This window comes from Pseudopipra pipra, chromosome 18 (genome assembly GCF_036250125.1).
Source record: "Pseudopipra pipra isolate bDixPip1 chromosome 18, bDixPip1.hap1, whole genome shotgun sequence".
NCBI classification, from domain to species: domain Eukaryota; kingdom Metazoa; phylum Chordata; class Aves; order Passeriformes; family Pipridae; genus Pseudopipra; species Pseudopipra pipra.
In genome coordinates, this window is record NC_087566.1 from 9,764,530 (window position 1) to 9,782,923 (window position 18,394).

General features: G+C 47.8%; 1 protein-coding gene across 1 annotated transcript; it reads left to right on the plus strand.

The window, feature by feature from the left end:
- The first annotated feature begins 348 nt into the window (after positions 1 to 348).
- RFLNA (refilin A) lies at positions 349 to 17,404 on the plus strand. The gene is made up of 3 exons (XM_064675160.1): positions 349 to 966; positions 10,113 to 10,222; positions 11,951 to 17,404. Exons 1-3 carry the CDS (start codon positions 598 to 600, stop codon positions 12,282 to 12,284), a joined length of 813 nt encoding a protein of 270 aa, XP_064531230.1. The 5' UTR covers positions 349 to 597; the 3' UTR covers positions 12,285 to 17,404.
- The last annotated feature ends 990 nt before the right edge of the window (positions 17,405 to 18,394 follow it).

Genomic DNA, 18,394 nt, shown 5'->3' on the forward strand with positions numbered 1-18,394 from the left:
CACACCAGGACACTGAAGGGAAAAGCTACTTTGGGGATGTGGGGGTGAAAGAAGTACGAAAATCAGAACTGAGGGGAAAATCAGACATAAGTGAGGGAAAACTCTGACAGTAGTGAGGGAACGAGCGGAGGAAAGCCGCAGCCCAGGATAGGTTGGGATAGGTGGGTGGGTGAGGAAGCCCTTCTCCCGACGCCCGGGAGGGACAGGGCGGGCGGGCGGCGCCGAACGCGCTCCGCGCCTGGGAAGCGCCCGAGAACGTGTGGCCGGGGCAGAGCTGGGGGGCCGGGGGAAGGGGAGGGCGCTCCCCGGCTCCCTCCCACCCTCTCCGGATAAATGGGCCGCCGGGAGGCGGCGGGCGGGCGGTGCAGCGTGTGGAGGAGCGCGGCGCGTCCCCATCCCGTCCCCGTCCGGTCCCTGTCCCGTCCCCCGTCCCGCCCAGCGCTCCCTGCCGGCGGGGCCGCCCCGCGTACACGGCCGCGTCCCCGCGGGGCCAGGCGGGGGGATCGGGCTTCGGCTTCCCCTCCCCAGGAGCGCCTGACGGGCGGGCAGGGCCGGGGCCGGTGGAGGGGAGGCGGCCGGGGCACCCCGGTCCGGCCGATGCTGGCGCTGCCCCGCGCAGCACCGGGTTCCAGCGGGCTGGTGGCGGCGGTCGGGACTCAGGGGGGGCCCCCCGGCGTCCCTTCCCCTTCCCTCCCTCCGCGGCGGGCGGCCCTGGAGGATTTTCTCCCGCCGCGGCCCCCTCGCTGCCCCCCAGACATGGTAGGTCACCTCCAGCTGCAAGGGATGGACGAGAGCCTGAAGGAGAAGAGCCGGGAAGGCTTGTTGGACAGCCCGGACTCGGGGCTGCCCCCCAGCCCCAGCCCCCCCTTCTACTCGCTGTCGCCCGGTGAGGGCCGGGCAGGGGGCAGCGGCGGTGCGGACCCCCCGGCCCCGGGGCACCGGCGAGAGGCCAAGGACGGCAAAGTGGTAAGAGCCAGACCCGGGCGCCGGGCTCTGTCCTCTCCGGGCCCCGGGGGGGAAAGGCTGGCCGAGCCCCGGCGTGGGGGACAGGCAGGAGGGCGCCTGTGCCCGCTGCTGGGACACCCCTGGCCGTGTCCCCTCCGCTGGTGGCCGGGGGCTCTCGGGCTGCCCGTGGCAGCTGCAGTCCGGTGTTGGCACCGCCGCTGCTGTGCCAGGCAGGGCTTGGCCCAGTGCCAGGCGGGGTTTTCGGATACGCTCACAAGAGTGTTGGCAGTTTGGCTGGGTAAACTCGTAATAACGGTGTGGGAGCGAAACCCAGGTCTGAAACAGGCTCCCCTGCCTTACCTTCGGAACAGACAAGTGTAATTGCTCCTCAGTGACACTGCGCTGCCTGGTAGGTGCAGGTTGGAGCTGCATCCATCCGGACCGAGGCAGGGGCATCTGGCTCCCAGCCATCCTGGCATCCCACATCTGTTTTGTGAGGAGCGCATAGCCACCTTTGCTGGAGCCCTGGCTGAAAGAAAGACAGAACTGCCTGTTAGCTGGGGCAGGGTACAGATGAGTGTCCGAGGAGTTGGGACAGGGGCTGGGGCAGGCCATGTCTGCCACCCTTTGCTGGAGTGGGGCTTTGTGGAGTGAAGGGTTCGTGTTCTGACGGCCGAGCGGAGCAGGGGTAGTGGTTTGTAAGCTCAGCTGGCAGAGCACAGCAGATTTCGGTCAGCCTGCTGCAGTGCCAGCGAAGCAGTTCACTGTGGACTACTATTTGGGTAGATTTATTATGACTATTATTTTGTTTTATTTGTTTATTTCTATCCCTGGGCTATAAAAACTGTTTTTAAAACACAAAGTTCAGAGTATAAGCAATGGTGGTGGAGGCTTTTAAAGGATGATGAAAGTTCTTCCCTAGGGCTCTTTAAAATTTTTTTAAACATATATAAAAGATGTTTGTAGGTGTATTCAACACAGTTAATTGGCTTCTATATTGAATAGAAACTGTGGCACAAATCTTTCTATGAGAAAAATTTACCTACCTATGGATCAGTGACAAGTCAAAGACTTCTTCCCCACAGAGGCATTTTGCAATGACTTCTCACACCCTCGTGCACTTTCTCAAGTTCTAAGGCTATTTTAGCATTTTATTAAAAACTGCCTTTTACTCCTGAACCTGCAAAAGCCTTCCCCATGAACAGTGACTCCTCCTCACCAGACTACAGTGGGGTTATTGCAAAAATCAAATCTCAAAACCTACTCATGCCGCAGTTCCAAATATGGAGCCTTACCTGCAGATGCCTGGGGCGTGTGTGCCATCTTGATGGGACTGTTTATGTACAAAGAGTTACCCATACACCTCTGATTTGGCAGGATCAGGCTGTTGCTATGTGTCTGTAAAATAAAATGTGGGAGGAAGGTGAATGAAGGCTGCTGGACCAGAAAACAGCTGGGGTGGAGGTGTCTGCAGAGCTCTGTAATAGGGATATGACAGTTTCTGTTCCAGTAGTATGAGAGTTGGCCACCACTCCACCCAAGAAAGCCTTTAGATATCGAAGATGAAAGAACAGGAGAAAATTTATTTCAGCTCACGGGCTATTAGGACTGAGAGTTTTAGTGCTTGACTCCTACAGGGGGGAAAAAAAAGTTATTCCTGTGATATATGTAAGGCAAAAATAGGTTTTCCAGTTATTTTGATCATAAATCAACATTTTACAGATTTCAGAGAAACTCACACTGTAGATGCTTCCAAATTTTGTATCGCATTGCAAGGGTAGCCCTTGGCTCCTGCTCTTAGAGTATGGGTTCCATACATTGGGGGTATTTTCATGCTTTTATGAGGTGCAGAAGGTTACAGGGATTCAAACACTGAAATCACTTGGACTGTATTGTTTGGAGTGGTGCTGGACTGTGCTCTTTAACTCTGTTTGGTGCGCTGCAAAATAATGAAGTAAGTAGGAACTTTCACTCTATTTGATTGTACAGAGAGTTTCACTTCTTCTCAATTCCACCCTGCAAATACTGTGCTCGCAGCTGTTATTAAAGCAGGAAAAATACGAAGAGCGTTGCTTGCTTCATACTTCTAAATTGCAGTGTCTAATTAGCTTTAATCTTGCTGTTTAACAAGGACTTGCAGATCTATAAGCAGTTATGCAATCCATGAATGTGCTTCTGTTTAACTCTACTCCTCTGCAGTTCATCAGAGCATGCAAAATTGGCAAATCAATAATTGCAGCTATTTGCACACCAAGAAATGCCTTTTTAAATTGCCTGTTATATTAGTGTTTGTTTTGCTTACAAACATGACAGAGCCAAGAACGCAGCCTGCACTCTTTGTGTTAGAATACTATAAAACCTTATAGAAACTCAGTCAGTAACGGCCAAAGTTCCAGTATGTACAGTAACGATAAATTGCTGTCAGGTGAAGAAAACAACATTCCAGATCTGCAGGAAGTATTTCATACTATTCTTTGCTGCAGAACTATCAAACCACCAGTCTGAGCCCATTTGGTTCATTTTGCAGTCAGCTATTTTGCTCCAACTTCACAAATATGTTACAGAATTTTTCTGCTCATGCCGACTAAAAGGAGATTGCATGCCCTTATCGAGGACTTTCTTGTGTTTAAAATCTGTCTCTCTCTGCTCTGTGTTATTAACTGTGACTCTGAAAAAGTAAACTCTCTGCTCTTTAATAAGCACAACTTTGTTTCAAAGACAATGCACCATTTATTCACATTTAACCAGCCAATTTGGGAACAGCTTTGGGATCCAAGAAAATATGAAAGGCAATTTAGGACCAGAGTCATAAATACCACAAGTTCAACACCATTTAGGGACTTTTTTTTTTTTTCATTTTACTTGCAGTGAAGGAGAAATTGGCTTTTATTTCTTCAAATAAAGTCCATATAGGGAATTTGTCAAGTGTTTTGTGCTTAAGTGCAAATATCCTAAGGAAAATAGAAAGTGACTTTTACCTAGTTCTGCCTCTTAAATCTGAAACATGATTAAATTGATTCTTATGACTTGGGTTACTGAATTCTCTAGGCTGTGCCCATAAAGTTGGGCCAAAAGGAACATAAATACAATGAAATAAATCTCTGATAATATGCACAAAGAAGCAGTTGCTGAAAGGGTAGGGAATGAAATGACATCAAAGTAGCCAGATCTGCTTAGAGTTTTCCCTGTTGTTGTTGCCCTGGGATATAGTTTTAGGCTAAAAGAACTGTTTTTTAGGCTGTGTTGAAATAAATGCTTTGCATTCATCAGCACAACTCCTAATGGATATTGAGGGAGATCAGGATCACATTCATCTGCAGAACTATCAATTGTACCTTCTTGAAGCAGCAGACTCTGTTCCTTCCCAACAGTGAAGGCAACTATTGTCACTGCAACAAGTTCCTTTTCTTTGAAAGACTTTTAAGTATTTGTGCATTCAACCTGCCTGACTGAGCACTGACTTCTGTGGGACTATATCCTAGTGAATCAGTTGCAGGGATATAGGGAATTGCTACTTACATTCAGGAGCTTGTTGGACAACAGTGTGGTGCCAGAATCAATCTCGTGGTGGGAGGAGTTTTCAGCTTCATCTCAAGCACAGAGGAGAGACCTTGCCCCTTGGCACAGCCTTCACAGGCATGGTCCCAACAATGGGGTCTGTGTCAGCACGTGTGCCAACCCTGTTGGATTTAAGGCTGATATTAAAAAAAAACCAACGAACCCAGAACATCTCCTCCTAACATCCTAACTAACAGAGCCCTTGGGCCACAGAGGCATCTTGTCCTACACTGAAAGTGCCCGAGGAAGAACAGGGGGCTGTCTTGTAGGGGCTGGGTGGTGAACATGGCCATTGAAGGATTTCCAGGCAATATGTAACTTCCAGACCTGCCAACACCTGCAGTGAAAGCACACGTGAGCACCCCAACCTGAGCCAGCTTGCAGCCTGCACGAGGCAGGTGATGTGATTCTCCAAGGCCACGTGGGTCCCAGCAGCTCTGGGGAAAGCCCCAGGCTTGTGTGGGAAGCAAGGCACCCATCTGGCACCACAGCAGGGCTTGCCTCAGGGGTTGGCGTTGGCAGCCTGGCATCCTGACCCATTTCTGAACCACTCCCACAGGGCCAGATCCTGCAGGAATTCCCCCGGCAGGGGTTGGTGGTGGTTTCAGTTCCACACCTGTGGCCTCTGCCTGGCAAGGGCTAACCCCACCTGCCTGTCCCCTGTCCCTCAGCTCCATCAAGTTCTGGACATGCACCCGCTCCTCTTCCTCCTTGGTTCAATGCCAGCCGTGAAGGAGAGGAATGGCTCTGGGCCTCACCTGATCTGCAGGCTGTGACAGATGTCCCTTCTGGGCAGATCAGGGAAACGGGCATCAGGATCTTATCATCTACTCTGAAAAAAGTGGCTGTGATGGCAGACATCTAGGGTGATGTCTTCTAGCTGTCGAATTTCCCTTGTGTCCCTGTATAACCCTGTGGACAGTAAGCAAAGCAGCACACATTTCCCACTTGAAATAAAAGAGGGAGATAAGCAGGAAAGATGTAATTCTTTGAAATAACAAAGCCCTGCCTTCTACCTGAGGTTTGCATTTACTGTTATCACCTCCCAATATAATCTCATCCGGCTCTAGTATAAATTACTCGTAATGTGCAATACGTGTAGATACTGGGAAAATAAATGGTCTGTTAAACAAATACTGCTTATCTTCCAGAGCGGAGAATGTAGATGTGTGTCAAATAACTCAGCCAGATCTTTCATTATAGCTGTAAATAACAGCTGAGTAAAGTGACATTTTCATGGACCTGACATGTTACCATAGTGGGAAAATGTGGTGAGAGATTTGCTTATGCCCTGGCTAACTTAGGAGCTGGGAATTTGGGAAGCCATATCCTGTTTGTAGCCCTGACACTTGGAAAACCGTTTCCCCTTACAGTCCCTAGAGATCTAATGCCACATCTTAGTGCCTTCCCCATAATGACCGTAGCGAAAGGAGTCGGTCAGTTCTGGTTCTTCGTGCTCTCTGGGGAAGCGCTTTGGAGGTTTATGTATTTCAAATCACATTAATTTCCTTTCCTTTTTGTTGCTTTGCTGCCTGGAATTTGAAAGCTAAAGAGCAGTCAGTGCTGTCATTTAGCTGTAGGTTGAATTCCGTTCAGCAACCAATTTTATCTGTGTTTATCTATCTGCTACTTGCAGAAAGCAGAGTTTAGCTGCCCAGGCCGTTACATGCCTGAAAGGCATCAGAGGGAAGAGGCAGAGGGAAAAATGCAGCCGAACAAGAAAGCACTTCATCTTTTTAATAATATTGTAACTCTTTGCTGGTTGAAACAAATTATATGCTGGAAAGGAAATAAAAATAATAACACCTTTACTGCTTACTAGTCACCTCGGATCTGTTTTGAGGGCATAATGTCTACACATAGGGGTCACTATTTGATCTCTCCAGTGTCCTTCCTTTCCTCTCCTCAACCTTCCTGGACTACCAGACTACCTCCTGTCCCGGCATGTCCCTGCACAACCTGAGAGGGTTGTGGTGGCTTTTGCAGAGCTGTGTCTGGTAAATACCAGCACAGCTCCAATTACCGAGGACAGATGAATCAGGTCTCCTACTGCAGTGTTCCAGGAGAGCAACTCTTGGATAGACAGACCTCAGCTGTGCATCCCTTGTAGACAGCCTGGTCTAAAGTGATGTGGGCTTCTCCTCTTCACCATCAATAACCCCCAGTAGTGGCAGCAAGCTCTGCTCCCTGCCAGCCCATCTGTGGTGCTGGACAATACAGAAACCCACCTTATCTGTGAGGTGTCCGGAGATCACTGAGTGATTGCTAGAAATTAGCCAGGGATCATTTTTTCAAGGCAGTGCAGCAGTCCAGTGCTCCTCTTCTTTCAACCATTCCTGTGCAGAAGCAGAAAGAATTGAATCAGTATTTTTTGACAGGCAGAACATTTTTGTTTTGTTTTTACCTTAAAACAGTTTGGAAGGAACTGGTATCAAACATTTGGCAAAAAGCTAGCTTTGGACACGCGCAAAGCATATAACATTTCAGCCCCAAAGACAAATCTTTTGGAAAGCTCACGTCCCCTGCTCCTTGCTTCCCAACTCCAGGTGAGGTGCAGGAGCTGACATTTCAGAACATCACTGGAGGGGAAACGAAATGTCACCTGAAGTGCCTTTCAGTCCCCGCTGTGTAAAACCTGTGCTTACTGTTTAGTGACCCCTTCATGCCGTGCAAGCAAATCAGTTGCTGTTTGTTGAGCACCCTGCAGCGTCCTACACATGATGTCTATTTTTAGGCCGTGCCTTGTAAGTTATTTACATCTTCCATGTGCAGACTTCCAGGTCACTTCAAGGTTTCTGACCTGCAGCAACTCTTGGTACTACTTGTGGAAGAAAAGTGTGAGTCTGTAATGGTATTGACGGGCAGTAGAAGTCCTGGCTTTGGCTTGCCAATGTCCACAGTTGTTCCAGCTTTCTAAATTAGGCCAAGCCTGCAGTTCTGAGGTTGGTGCTCGTTTATAGCATATGAAATGCATTATGAAGTGCTTGTTGTCACCCTTGTCTACCCAGAGCAAGGTAAACTATAACCCACAATGGAAATACTCTCATCACCACTCCATCCAGAACTAACCTGGAGACGATTTAATCCTCCTCTCACCAAGTTCAGTGGCAGGTTTTTGACTCTGATTGCTTTCAGTCATGCATGCCAGTGCCTCCATTCCTCCGTGCACGCTGGTATTGTTTCTGCAGCATGTTCTTGTTTCCTGCTCCCTGCTGTGGGACTTGTGCTTTCCACAGACGCGTTGGCTGCGGTGCCCACGCTCCGACCAAGTGGCACCCCTGGCATGGCAGGCTGGGGAGTCTGTGCTGTACAAACACTGGGGCCAGCTGCTCCAGCAATGTGCCAGCTAAGACACAGGAAGGACCTCGCCTCCCACATCCTGGGGATGTTTAGAGCACACTTAGTGTCAGCATTTGTTAGCAAGAAGTGTGAAGACTTGTTTGCCTGGAAGCACTGAAATGGCTTCTTTGAAAATGCTTCTTTAAAGGAGGGACACGTATCCCCAGCCTAGCTTCCTTTGCCAGTTCAAGCACTCTGCAGATCTCTGCAGGTGAACCCCCAAAAGGGCAGCCTGCCTGCTGTTCACAAAGCCCATGAGTACCTGTCCACATGGTGTTTGACTCCTCACCCAAATGAACCTCTTCTCGTGTACAAGATGTCTTTAGAAAGAGCTCTGGCCATGTGCAGACTATTAAAAGCTGGATATCTGCACCCTTGTGAATTGAGGCTTGTCTGATGTAAACAATTCACATTTCAGAAGCAAAGAGCTTTATTTACGACCAGAAAGGCTCCCCTTGCCCTCCCCTGTCAAGAGTGTTGAAAGCAATCCAGAAGTGAACTTTGCCTTTTGGCCAGTGTTTGGTAGGAAGGGTAAACATATACATATATATATATATACACATATGCACATATATTTTTTCTCCCCCCCCCATGCAAATACTGTCCTCCTTTGACAATGGAACAGAAATACTCAATGAAAAAGAGAGGTTGGCCATTTTGCTTTATAGCACTACTTTACACAGTAGTAAAGTGCAGGGATATTTCAGTATGGAAAGAATAAACAGCTTTGTGGCTTTGGGACACAGAATTGAAGGGCTTGGTGAATTCAGATGGAGCAGTGACATTTTTTTGACTTAGCCTGAGGCAGAAAGTCCAAGCCACAAGAGAAAACCAGACCTCAGCTAGTGGGAGCTGATGCTGTTGAGTGGACTCAGCAGGGCTTTGCCAGTTAACACCAGCTTGGGGGACACTCTGCTGAGCATTTGGGGACCTCCACAGTGTACAGGGCAGGGCACAGGCTGCAGAACCTCTCCCAGTGCTGCCAGTAGAACTAGGTCACAGCTCCAGTGTTGTCTCTTAGGCCACCCAACCAGAAAATGCTGGGGCAGGTGGAAGGGAGAGGCCTGGGATGAGCAAGCCAATACAAGAGCTGTGTCCTCAGCTACTGTCAGTGGATTCTGTGAGTCCTGAGATGCTCTTGCAGACTTACACGGGTGAAATGTGGCTGTGATTGTAGCACATATGGCCTCTGCATGGTAGAAAGTAGAAAACTCCATGAGCTTTTCAGCCATCTAGAGACCCTGCACAGAGGCTGCCGGGCCATCTCCTTTAAAGAAAGCCCATGTCCCTGTGGGTCATAAATATCTGCTGACAGAGAAGTAGTGGCAGGGACTGAAACATGCAATGACATTTTTCCAGGAGGGCAGGATTAGGCTTAATTAGCTGCTGGGTTTAGTCCAGGCACCGGACACAGGATCTCTGTATGTGGGAACTGATGTTTAGGAGCACCTCAGTATAGAGAACTGGGATTACTCATTTCTGTGGTGGGCAGAGAAGCTTACGCTGGACTGTGACAATTTGTCAGAGTAGTAACTTCAGGGTGCAGTTAGTCTTAAAAATCCAGTTTTTGGTGTCATGAATTGGAGCAGCTCCATTTATTATAAACTCCTGGCTTGAAACTGGTTTCCTGCATTGCAGAGGCCACAAGGTGCCCCAGTGTCTCACCCCACCCTCAGCTGTGCATGGTTAACTAGAATATCCCTTGGAGCATGAGAGCCATTTTTGGCACAGAGACTTCAGCAACAGCAAGTCTCCCACTTCCTCTGCTGGATCAGTGTAAGAGATATATATGTATACACACACACATATATACATATGTATATATACATATACACACACACACATATATATACATATAAACATAAATACACATCTCACTTAAGTAGACCTATATCCTTTAAATCAGCAGACTTAAGCCCTGTATCTTTGTTAGGTCAGATGTGGAGCACTTTTCCACATCTGGTGCACTTCGAGTGTTTGTAAGACTTGTTAATTCATAATAGTAAAGGTAATATCAGGGCTAAAGAAAATCCCCAAACAACTGCAACTCCTATAAGAAACAGGAAAAGAAGAAGGAAAAGAAGGGCTAAATTTCAACAAGCAGATACCGCAGCATGGAGTGCCAGAGATCTGGGCAGAGTCACGTACCTGGGAGGTGTTGATAGGTGGGGGCAGTCCACAGTGTCGCATCAGGCTGCTCAGCTGCCAGTCACAGCACATTAGGAACCTCATCTGGTGTGTCCCACTTGCTGTGCTCTCCTTTCCTGCAGATGCCTTACCTGCTCCTGAACCCGTCCATGCCAGAGATAAGGCCTCGAATGCACCCTGTGTTTTTTGGAGAAAGCATTGAGGTCAGCCCAGAGCCCGTGCAGGAAATCAGGTACAGATGGGATTGGGTGGGTAGGTGGGGATTTCTGTGTTTTTCCTGGTGCTTTTCCTTCTGCCAAAAATTAAAATGTGTTTATAAATGGGAGTCATGGTTATTTTGATGGGCAGGGAGGGACAGGTGGGAGAGTAAAGCCTGAATTAAAGACACTGACAGCAGCAGAGGTGGAGGGGAGGAGGCAAGAACTGGAGGGAGGTTTTTTAACAGAAGGCAGCTTTCCTTCCAAGGCCAGCTCAAATCCAAGGCTGTGAGACAAAACCATTACCATCTGTGGGCTTGATAGCTCCACTAACTAATCTGGTAGTCTTCATACTGTTCCCAGATGACTTGTATCTTGAGAAGAAGCAACACCCTTATATTGGCACCTGTTTTTGTTAGCCCTTGCAGCAGAGAAAGCAACATTAGATCAGTCCATAGAGACTGAATAAGCTCTTCCTAGTGAGGAGATGGTCCCTCAAGGTAGTGATGGAGATGTTTTGCCCTCCTGTGGGGCTGGTGGATAAACATTGGTCTCTGCTCTTCTTTTCCTCTTGTGCTGGTGTGGAATGTACTCCAAAAACAGCCTGGAGCAGTTACACACAGCTTGGGGCAGGGACAGTGGGAGGACTGTAAAGCAAATTCCCACCTCCCTCAACCTATGCAACGTCTCTCTGGAAATGTACCCCAGTAAATCTCTGCTGGCTGAGGAACTGCCAGCGGGCATGTTTTTATGGTGATTACATCTGAGTCGTGTTTTATGTGTGCTGAATGACTTGCTTACACCCTGGCTGTGCAAAATACATTACAGCAGCTCAGATTACACTCGGTGCACAATCAGTCAGCCCCCCTCTGGGTGGAGGTAATGACGAGCACACACCCAGCTTTTAATCTTTTTTACGTGGAGCTGCACATTCCTTGGCTGCTGATTGCTAGAGGAGCGTTTGGGGAGCAGGGAAAACCAGTGAAAGTCCTGCTGTTCCTCGTGGCTAGGAATTCTAGGGAAAGCCCTTCACGTGGCCTGCTGTCTGTGGCCTGCTGTCCCTACATCCCTTGTGGATGCCTGCAGAAAACAGGCAGGGTAGTGATATTCCAGGTTTTGTGGGTTCTTCATATGGCTGTTCAGGTGGTTACTTTCTTTGGGACCAGTGGGTATTGGGCAGCCATAGCCTGCAGTAGGCCATTGCTTTACCTTCTCTGTCACCATTGCTTGGATTTTCTGTAGGCTCCAACAAGCAACCTCACCCCTCATCTCCCAGCACTCTGATTTTAGCTAGCTTGGGCATCTTCGTGCTCTGATGGCAAGGCACTACAAAGAAAAAAGACAAACACACAGCCTTGACAGCTCAACAAGTCCATTACAGGGTATTTGCCTCCAGTGTAGCTCTCAGGGCTGAGCTGAGGTTGCAGTGGGACCTGTAGAGGAAACCAGAGGAAGAAGTGGGTGGCTTGGAGCCTGTGCACCAAGGTGTTTTCTGCCCTGGCAGGACCATGGTCCCCTGTGCACATGCACTGCAGAAATGCTGAGATGGATTCACAGCAAGGGGTGGTTCCACCAAGATTCACCAGAAGGATGGAGTCCTCTTTTGGCCCTTGCTCTCTGTTGTAGAGTTGGCATCAGCCCCAGTGTCTGTGCAGTAAGAGATCATAAATACTGCCAGCTTCAAAGGGTTAGAGCAGAGCCCTGCCTGTCTTATCTCCTTTACTGCCTGGGCTGTGTTCGTGATACCCTGCTGTCCTCTGTAGGTGCAATTCCGAGGTGAAGTACGACTCCGAGAAGCATTACCGGGACGACATTTTCTACGGCCCCATCCCCACCGTCACCACCTACAGCGAGACAATCATCGCTGCTCCCAACTGCACCTGGCGGAACTACAAGTCCCAGCTGATCTTCGAGCCCCGCCAGAAGCCACTGAGGTTTCAGAGCACAACCATCATTTTTCCCAAGCGTGCCAAGAACATTTACCGGACCACCCTCAGCTACAGCTTGGGTTGTGCCAAGCGTTGGTTCGCTTCCAGCGTGCAGCTGGAACTCTGTGAGGAAACCAGCCCGTGCGTCATCTACAGCGAGACCCTCTGATCCGCCCCGGCAACCGCGCGACCTCCGGGAAGGCCGCGGCCTTCGCCGGGCCTCTGGCTGGGCCTTCATGGATGGCGACTGAACATCAATGGCTGGAGAACACCTCGTTGTGGGTGAGGCTGAACTGGCTGGGAGGAGGCTTGCAGGGCACGGGATGGTTTTGATCGGTGAGAGAGGCTGGCTTGTATTTTGCGACATTCCTGATGTTCATGATCTGGATTTTGTTGTGTTTTTTTTTTTTTTTTTCCTTGAGCATATCTATTTTTGAGTTGTGTTTAGATGAAATCAAGATGACCAAGGACCCTGTTACCCGTAGCAGAGCCTAGTGAGCTCTGTAGGTCTCGTCTAGCACATAGGTGAGAGTCACTGTAACATTCAGAGCTATTTTGATCTCTGCAAAGGGAAGACCAACTGCAGAGTCAGCGTCTGGTCAGCCCGGCATAGACCAGGCCAGGTCTCAGAGCTGAAATGCAGAGGAGTTGGTTATTAATACACCACAGCTTGCTCCAACAGCTCATATGAGAGGGAGCTGCAGTATTACACCACTGCAGTCACCTCAGGCCTAACTTCCTGGGAGCAGTGGGGACTGTCACCCCAAGAAAAGGGATCAAAACAGGCTCCTGGTGCTCTTGCAAGCCACTGGAGGTTTGTATACCATGGCAAGGCACAGCACAGCCAGGAGATGGGAGAAGGGCCTGCCCTGACCCAGCCACGTCTTCTGTGAGCCCAGCTGAGAGTAAGCACTGGAGACTAAGGACACTGAATAGGTGGGGGGCTAATTTCTAAAACTGAGCAAGTGATTTAGGAGCCCATTGCCCTTTTTCAGAAGTTTTGTCAGTCCAAGTGTGCTGTGCTGTTCACTGCCTTGAACACTCAGTTTACAGGGATCTTTAAGCACTTGCAACCCTTCTGAGTTTCAGGGAATGGCACTATTGCAGGGAAGAGCATAGGGCAGGAAGATGATCTCTGGCTTCAGAGAAGCCCAGGGCAGGGTTAACTCACCCTCTCAATGGTTTCTATACTTGTTGCATGGACAGTTTTTCTGACTGTGGAGGAGCAGCCAAACTTTCTGTGTAGAGCTTGAAGAGCCCAAATCAGTCCAGGTCTTTCTAAATCATCCAGGCTGTAGCAATTCAACAGGTACTTCACAAACAGCTGAGCTGTCTCTGCAAAAGGACCAAGAAACACTGAGTGAGCAGGAGTCAATACAGCCATCCTGTGGTAAACCATTCCCCACTCATGAATCCCATTTCCTGGTATCCCTTCACTTTGCTAGCTTGCTGAAAATCTGCAAGAGCCTGGATTCCCACAAACATATAACTTTTGAAAATAGCACAGAATTGTCTCCAAAAATCTTACCAAGAATTCTTGCATGCTGCTCAGACTTAGAAAATAACCACACAGCTCCGGAAATTAATTTCCAGCTTTCCCTCTTCTAAACTTTCCACTTTGTTCCTGACTTGCTGTGAGTCTGATGGAGTTACTTCAGAACACAGCTGAGCAGCCAAGTCAGAAAGCCTATTAACGATGTCAACAAGACGTAGCTGATTGCCCAGAACAGTTGACGCACAAACCCACAGAGATTAAAAAAAAAAAAATCTGAAAAACTTGAAAAAATAGTAAAATTAAATAGTGACTTATAAAGATACTCTTTCCATAAGTTTCAAAAAGCAATTGGTAAATGTGACCAGAACCATGACCTTTATGAAACAGAGTTCTCTTGTTTAAAATGAAGCACAGTTTTTCCACCAGAGGTAAATATAAAGTCTTTATATATAAACTTAAATCCTGACAGCTGAAGCATCATTAGCACTAAAAGATGTGTGTTATGGCAGTGATGAACTCTGCTTCTCTGGGAGTTAGCACTTGGTGGGGAGAAACCTCTCAAAGGATTTCCAAGGCTTCCACCTACTGTTGAATTCTTTACAGCAACACAAACAAGGATTATATTTGTTATTGGTCAGGTTTTGCTGTCACTGACTGTCAGCATCAAAGCCTGGAAAAGCACTGTCTGCCTCTGAAGGGATTATTATGCCTGAAGCAACCCTTCTCCCCAGGGCACCAGCAAACATGGAGTTGGCTTAGGCAGAAGGGAGGAGATGTGAGGATGAACATGGTCCCGGTCCCAGTGCAGTTAGGTTGGTGATGCACTTACTTGGTAGTTCATCCTGAGGTCTGTCCTGTTCTCCAAGTGTTGCTGAGCGAGCCTTGGGACTGGGGGAAATACCCACCTGCCTTCCTGGGTACACATGAAGGCTCTGGAGGGCTCATTGCACATATCCATGAGAGTCTGTACAAAGGGGGGCAGGTTTCCAAGCTGAGCAACACTGTTATCCAGGTTCAAAAGCAGGGCCAGCACTCACACCCAGGAGATCCCTCACACCCAGGAGATCCCTGCATGATGACAGATTAGATTGCAGGCACCTCCACTGAGCAAGCATGGAGACAGGCTGGCCTCAGAGCCAAAGGGATGCCGGAGACTCCCTGTTCTGACCACACATCAGGCTTTGCTCCTGTTAACAGCTGGATTATTCCCTTGCTTCAAGCACAAAGCTGCAATTTTTGATCACATTGGTCTTTGAGCCGGACAGGTTTTCCCCAGAAAAAATCTTTTATCATGACTGGCTGCAGGCTTCTGCCAGCCTTCTCCACTGTTAGTTCTGCTTCCTAAATATTGGCCACAACAGTAAAAAAAAGAATTCAAGGAAAGCCAAAAAACTAGTATACAAATACAAATCCAGCAGAGAGACCTGAACCTCAGCCTGGACTTTCACCACACAGGGACAGGGGCTGCAGAGGCAAAATCTCACAGGTGGATGTGACCCCCAGGAGGGTGCAGTGGAAAGCTGCATCCTTGGCACTGGAGGGTCCCACACGCCTGGGCCAGGCCTCTTTGAAGCTTCATGCTTTGTTTTCTCTGCAAATAGACTAGAAATGACCTAACATGCTCCTGCTCCTTTGAGTTTAAGCAGTTTTTGTGGTCTTGCCATGTTAGGGGGAAAAAAAAAGACAGAGCAGTGTGGGTTTCTAGGCTGCTGAACACATTCTGAGCTGTGTGGCCACAGTGGCTATGGTGGGACTACAACCCTGGACCACATCCCAACTGGGACATTGCCTGAGATCTGTAAAAATTTTTGAAAAATACCTTCTTATGAGGTGTCTCCCATGGGCCCATCACAAGCTGCTTTTCTTCTCAGCAAAAGCTGGCGCTGGAAAGGGACTTTGTTTTTCCTGAGGACAAGGAAACCATAGAGGGTCAAGTCTTCACCCTTGCCTGGGCACAGATCCCACTCTGCCTGTCCACCCTGTCCCTGCTGCTCCCATCCCTGTGGCTGGGTTAGGCAGTGGTGGAAGAGCCAAAGTTCGCCTTACCATGACTAGGAAAAGTGATGACTTTTTTGTTTTGCTTAAACACCAGAAACTGTATTTTGTGTGTGTGTTGCCAATGAAGAATTGCTGCAAGCAGCCAAGAAGTGCCTCGTGCCATAGCTGTAGTATGTTTGTACATCTAAAAGGAATGATTAGTCCCACTAGGGAGGTGCTTTTCTTTTAAATGGAGCATTATTAATCTCAACCAACAGATCTTTATTCCTGTATATTTTCTCAAAGATATAAGTGATTAATTTAGACCATGGAAAGGTGAGTTTCCTTGAGCAGCTCAGACTGTGGCTGCACAATTTCTCCCTGGGATCCTGATGTACATGTTGCCCACAGTCCTGATGGGTAAAGTTAGACTCTGCCTTTTGGAATTATTGTCCATCAAGAGTTATTTTTGAGATCAAAAACTTTCATAGAAGGCATCTTTCTTTTTTGGGGGGGATTTGGGGGTAAGATTGATTTTTTTCAATATGGAAACTCACTATCCCAAAGGTGTGGGGTTCCCCTTCACCCCCTTCATTCCTGTGATTCTTTTGCCCCTGAATGCAACAGATGTGCTAGTGTCTGGTCTGCCTGCATTGCTATCATTACATTTGGGGCCAAAAAGAGGAAACCCTAACGAAATACTGAACTTTCAAAATCTGTGGAATACTTTGCACAAACCACAGAGAACAACTTTGACCAAACCAGTTTACTGCTTGTCTTTATTTTTTGCCTTTTCCTTTTTTTTTTTCTTCCTAAGCCCACTCTACTTTTCTCAATGTGAAATACAGACAGATTTGCACCCTTGGTGCAACATTTCTGGGAATGATGAAATGGGGTTTGGGTGTTGATAGCAGTGTTTGAGTGAGCTGCTGGTCAGAGAAGTGAATGCTATTTACTATTTATGTTGAGTGCGTCTTAAAAAATAGGAAAGGTCACAGAAGGCAAAAGACTTTGTAGAGCAAACTGAAGACTAAAGACTGTGTGAGTCTGGTCTAGAGGCAAATGATTCTATGTGTGGACACTGTGAGCTAGGATATTTAGCCATTGTATTTTTAACCTGCCTTTTTTCCTGTAGGAAGAGGCATTCCTTGCCTTCTTTAGAGCTGAAACAAAATCAGATCCATCCTCTGCCACAGTTATTCAGTCCCACTGAAGTCTGTGAGCATCAGTGTTCCCCAGGCTTACGGGGTACTTACTGTGTGTGTGCCAAGCAAACATGCACAGAGCTGTGCCTCTGGGGAGATGGGGGAATGCTTTATAGGGGATGATGGATCTTGTTGTGGGATATTCGGATTTCTGCTGCCAGATAAACTCTGCTCCCTGAGGATCACCTGATCACTCACAAATTGATCTGTTCTGAATATCTCCCCTAAAGCTTTCCTGTAACCATTGGATTTTTTAGGTCTTGGGAGGCACTAATTCTTTTTCAGATACTGTGATGGTCATCAAAATGAGCAAAGTATCCTACCATGTGAGTTGTGACCTGAGGATGGGGTTGAAAGGTGTCTGAAGGTTAGAGAAGGAGAACATATAAGTGGTGGAAATGCATAAGGATGTGTCATATTTTTATTTTTGTAAGTCTGATTCTCTAAGTGCTTGTAAAGTACTTTACTGTTGTATATGTGGTGATGCAGTAGTTCACAATATCCTTTTATTTTTGTATATTCCCCCCTCCACCATAATCCCTTTCTGTTCAACTCATAGAGAGTAATTTAAGAAGACAAAATTTATATATCGTAATAAAATGCTCAAACTACCATGCTGATGTATCTGGAGTTTCCTTCCTCTTCCTTGTCCCTTTATTTGGTACCTAATGCCCCTTTCCCATCCAGAGGGCATATTTTTGGTGTGTCCCTCCCTTCTGTGGGTTTCAGCCCAGCTCCCCATGGACGGGTGGCTGTGGCACAGTCAGTCAGTGCTGTGATGTGTAAAACCTGCTCTGCCACATGTGCCCAGGGAAACTGAAAAGCAGAGGCAGAACTCTGCTTCCTGCAGAGGCAGTTTGACCCTTCCAGATTTCACTGGTTGTCAGTTTTACCATTTCTTCACTCTAAATTTCCCTCTTTTTCCTTCATCTTGTTCTACCCAGTTACGAAGCCTTGGTGTGTTTGATCTAGACAATTCCTCTCCCAGCTTTTCCATGGCCTTCAAGAGAAGGAAGAACCAACACAATGCTTATTTCATATACAGGTATCCACAGCCTAGTACAGTATTGGCCCCCTGCTGTGTCCTAACTTTCCAAATCATGACAGTGGATAGGCTGGATCGGCGCTAAAATCATAAAGTGCATTTTAAACCCATTGCTGTAAATGCCTCAGGCTCACCAGCCAGCTATTAGTAGAATGCTCTGCTGTCTTCCAAGACCCAAGATGTCTGCAGGGAGAATCTGACACTAATCTTTATGGAAAAATCATATTGGATTTATAGGGATGAAGTCAATAGGCTTGGACGAAAATGGCTGTTAAACTCTAAGGAATGGAAAGGAGAAGCAAAGCCATGGTATGCAAGAGGCTTCAGCTGCAAGGGAAGTGCCCCTGTCCACATCCCAAGCATTTTAACACAAATCATGTCTGAACTGCTCCTAGGATGAAGGATGGGAGACACACTCATGCCTAAGAACCTGAGGAAACACAAGGATGTGAAGAAGGCAGGGGATGTGCAGGCTGGGTGAGTTCACTGGCTGATACCCAAATGCCAGATGAAGGACATGTGCATCCACTCCTGCTATTTAAATAAAACCATAAAAT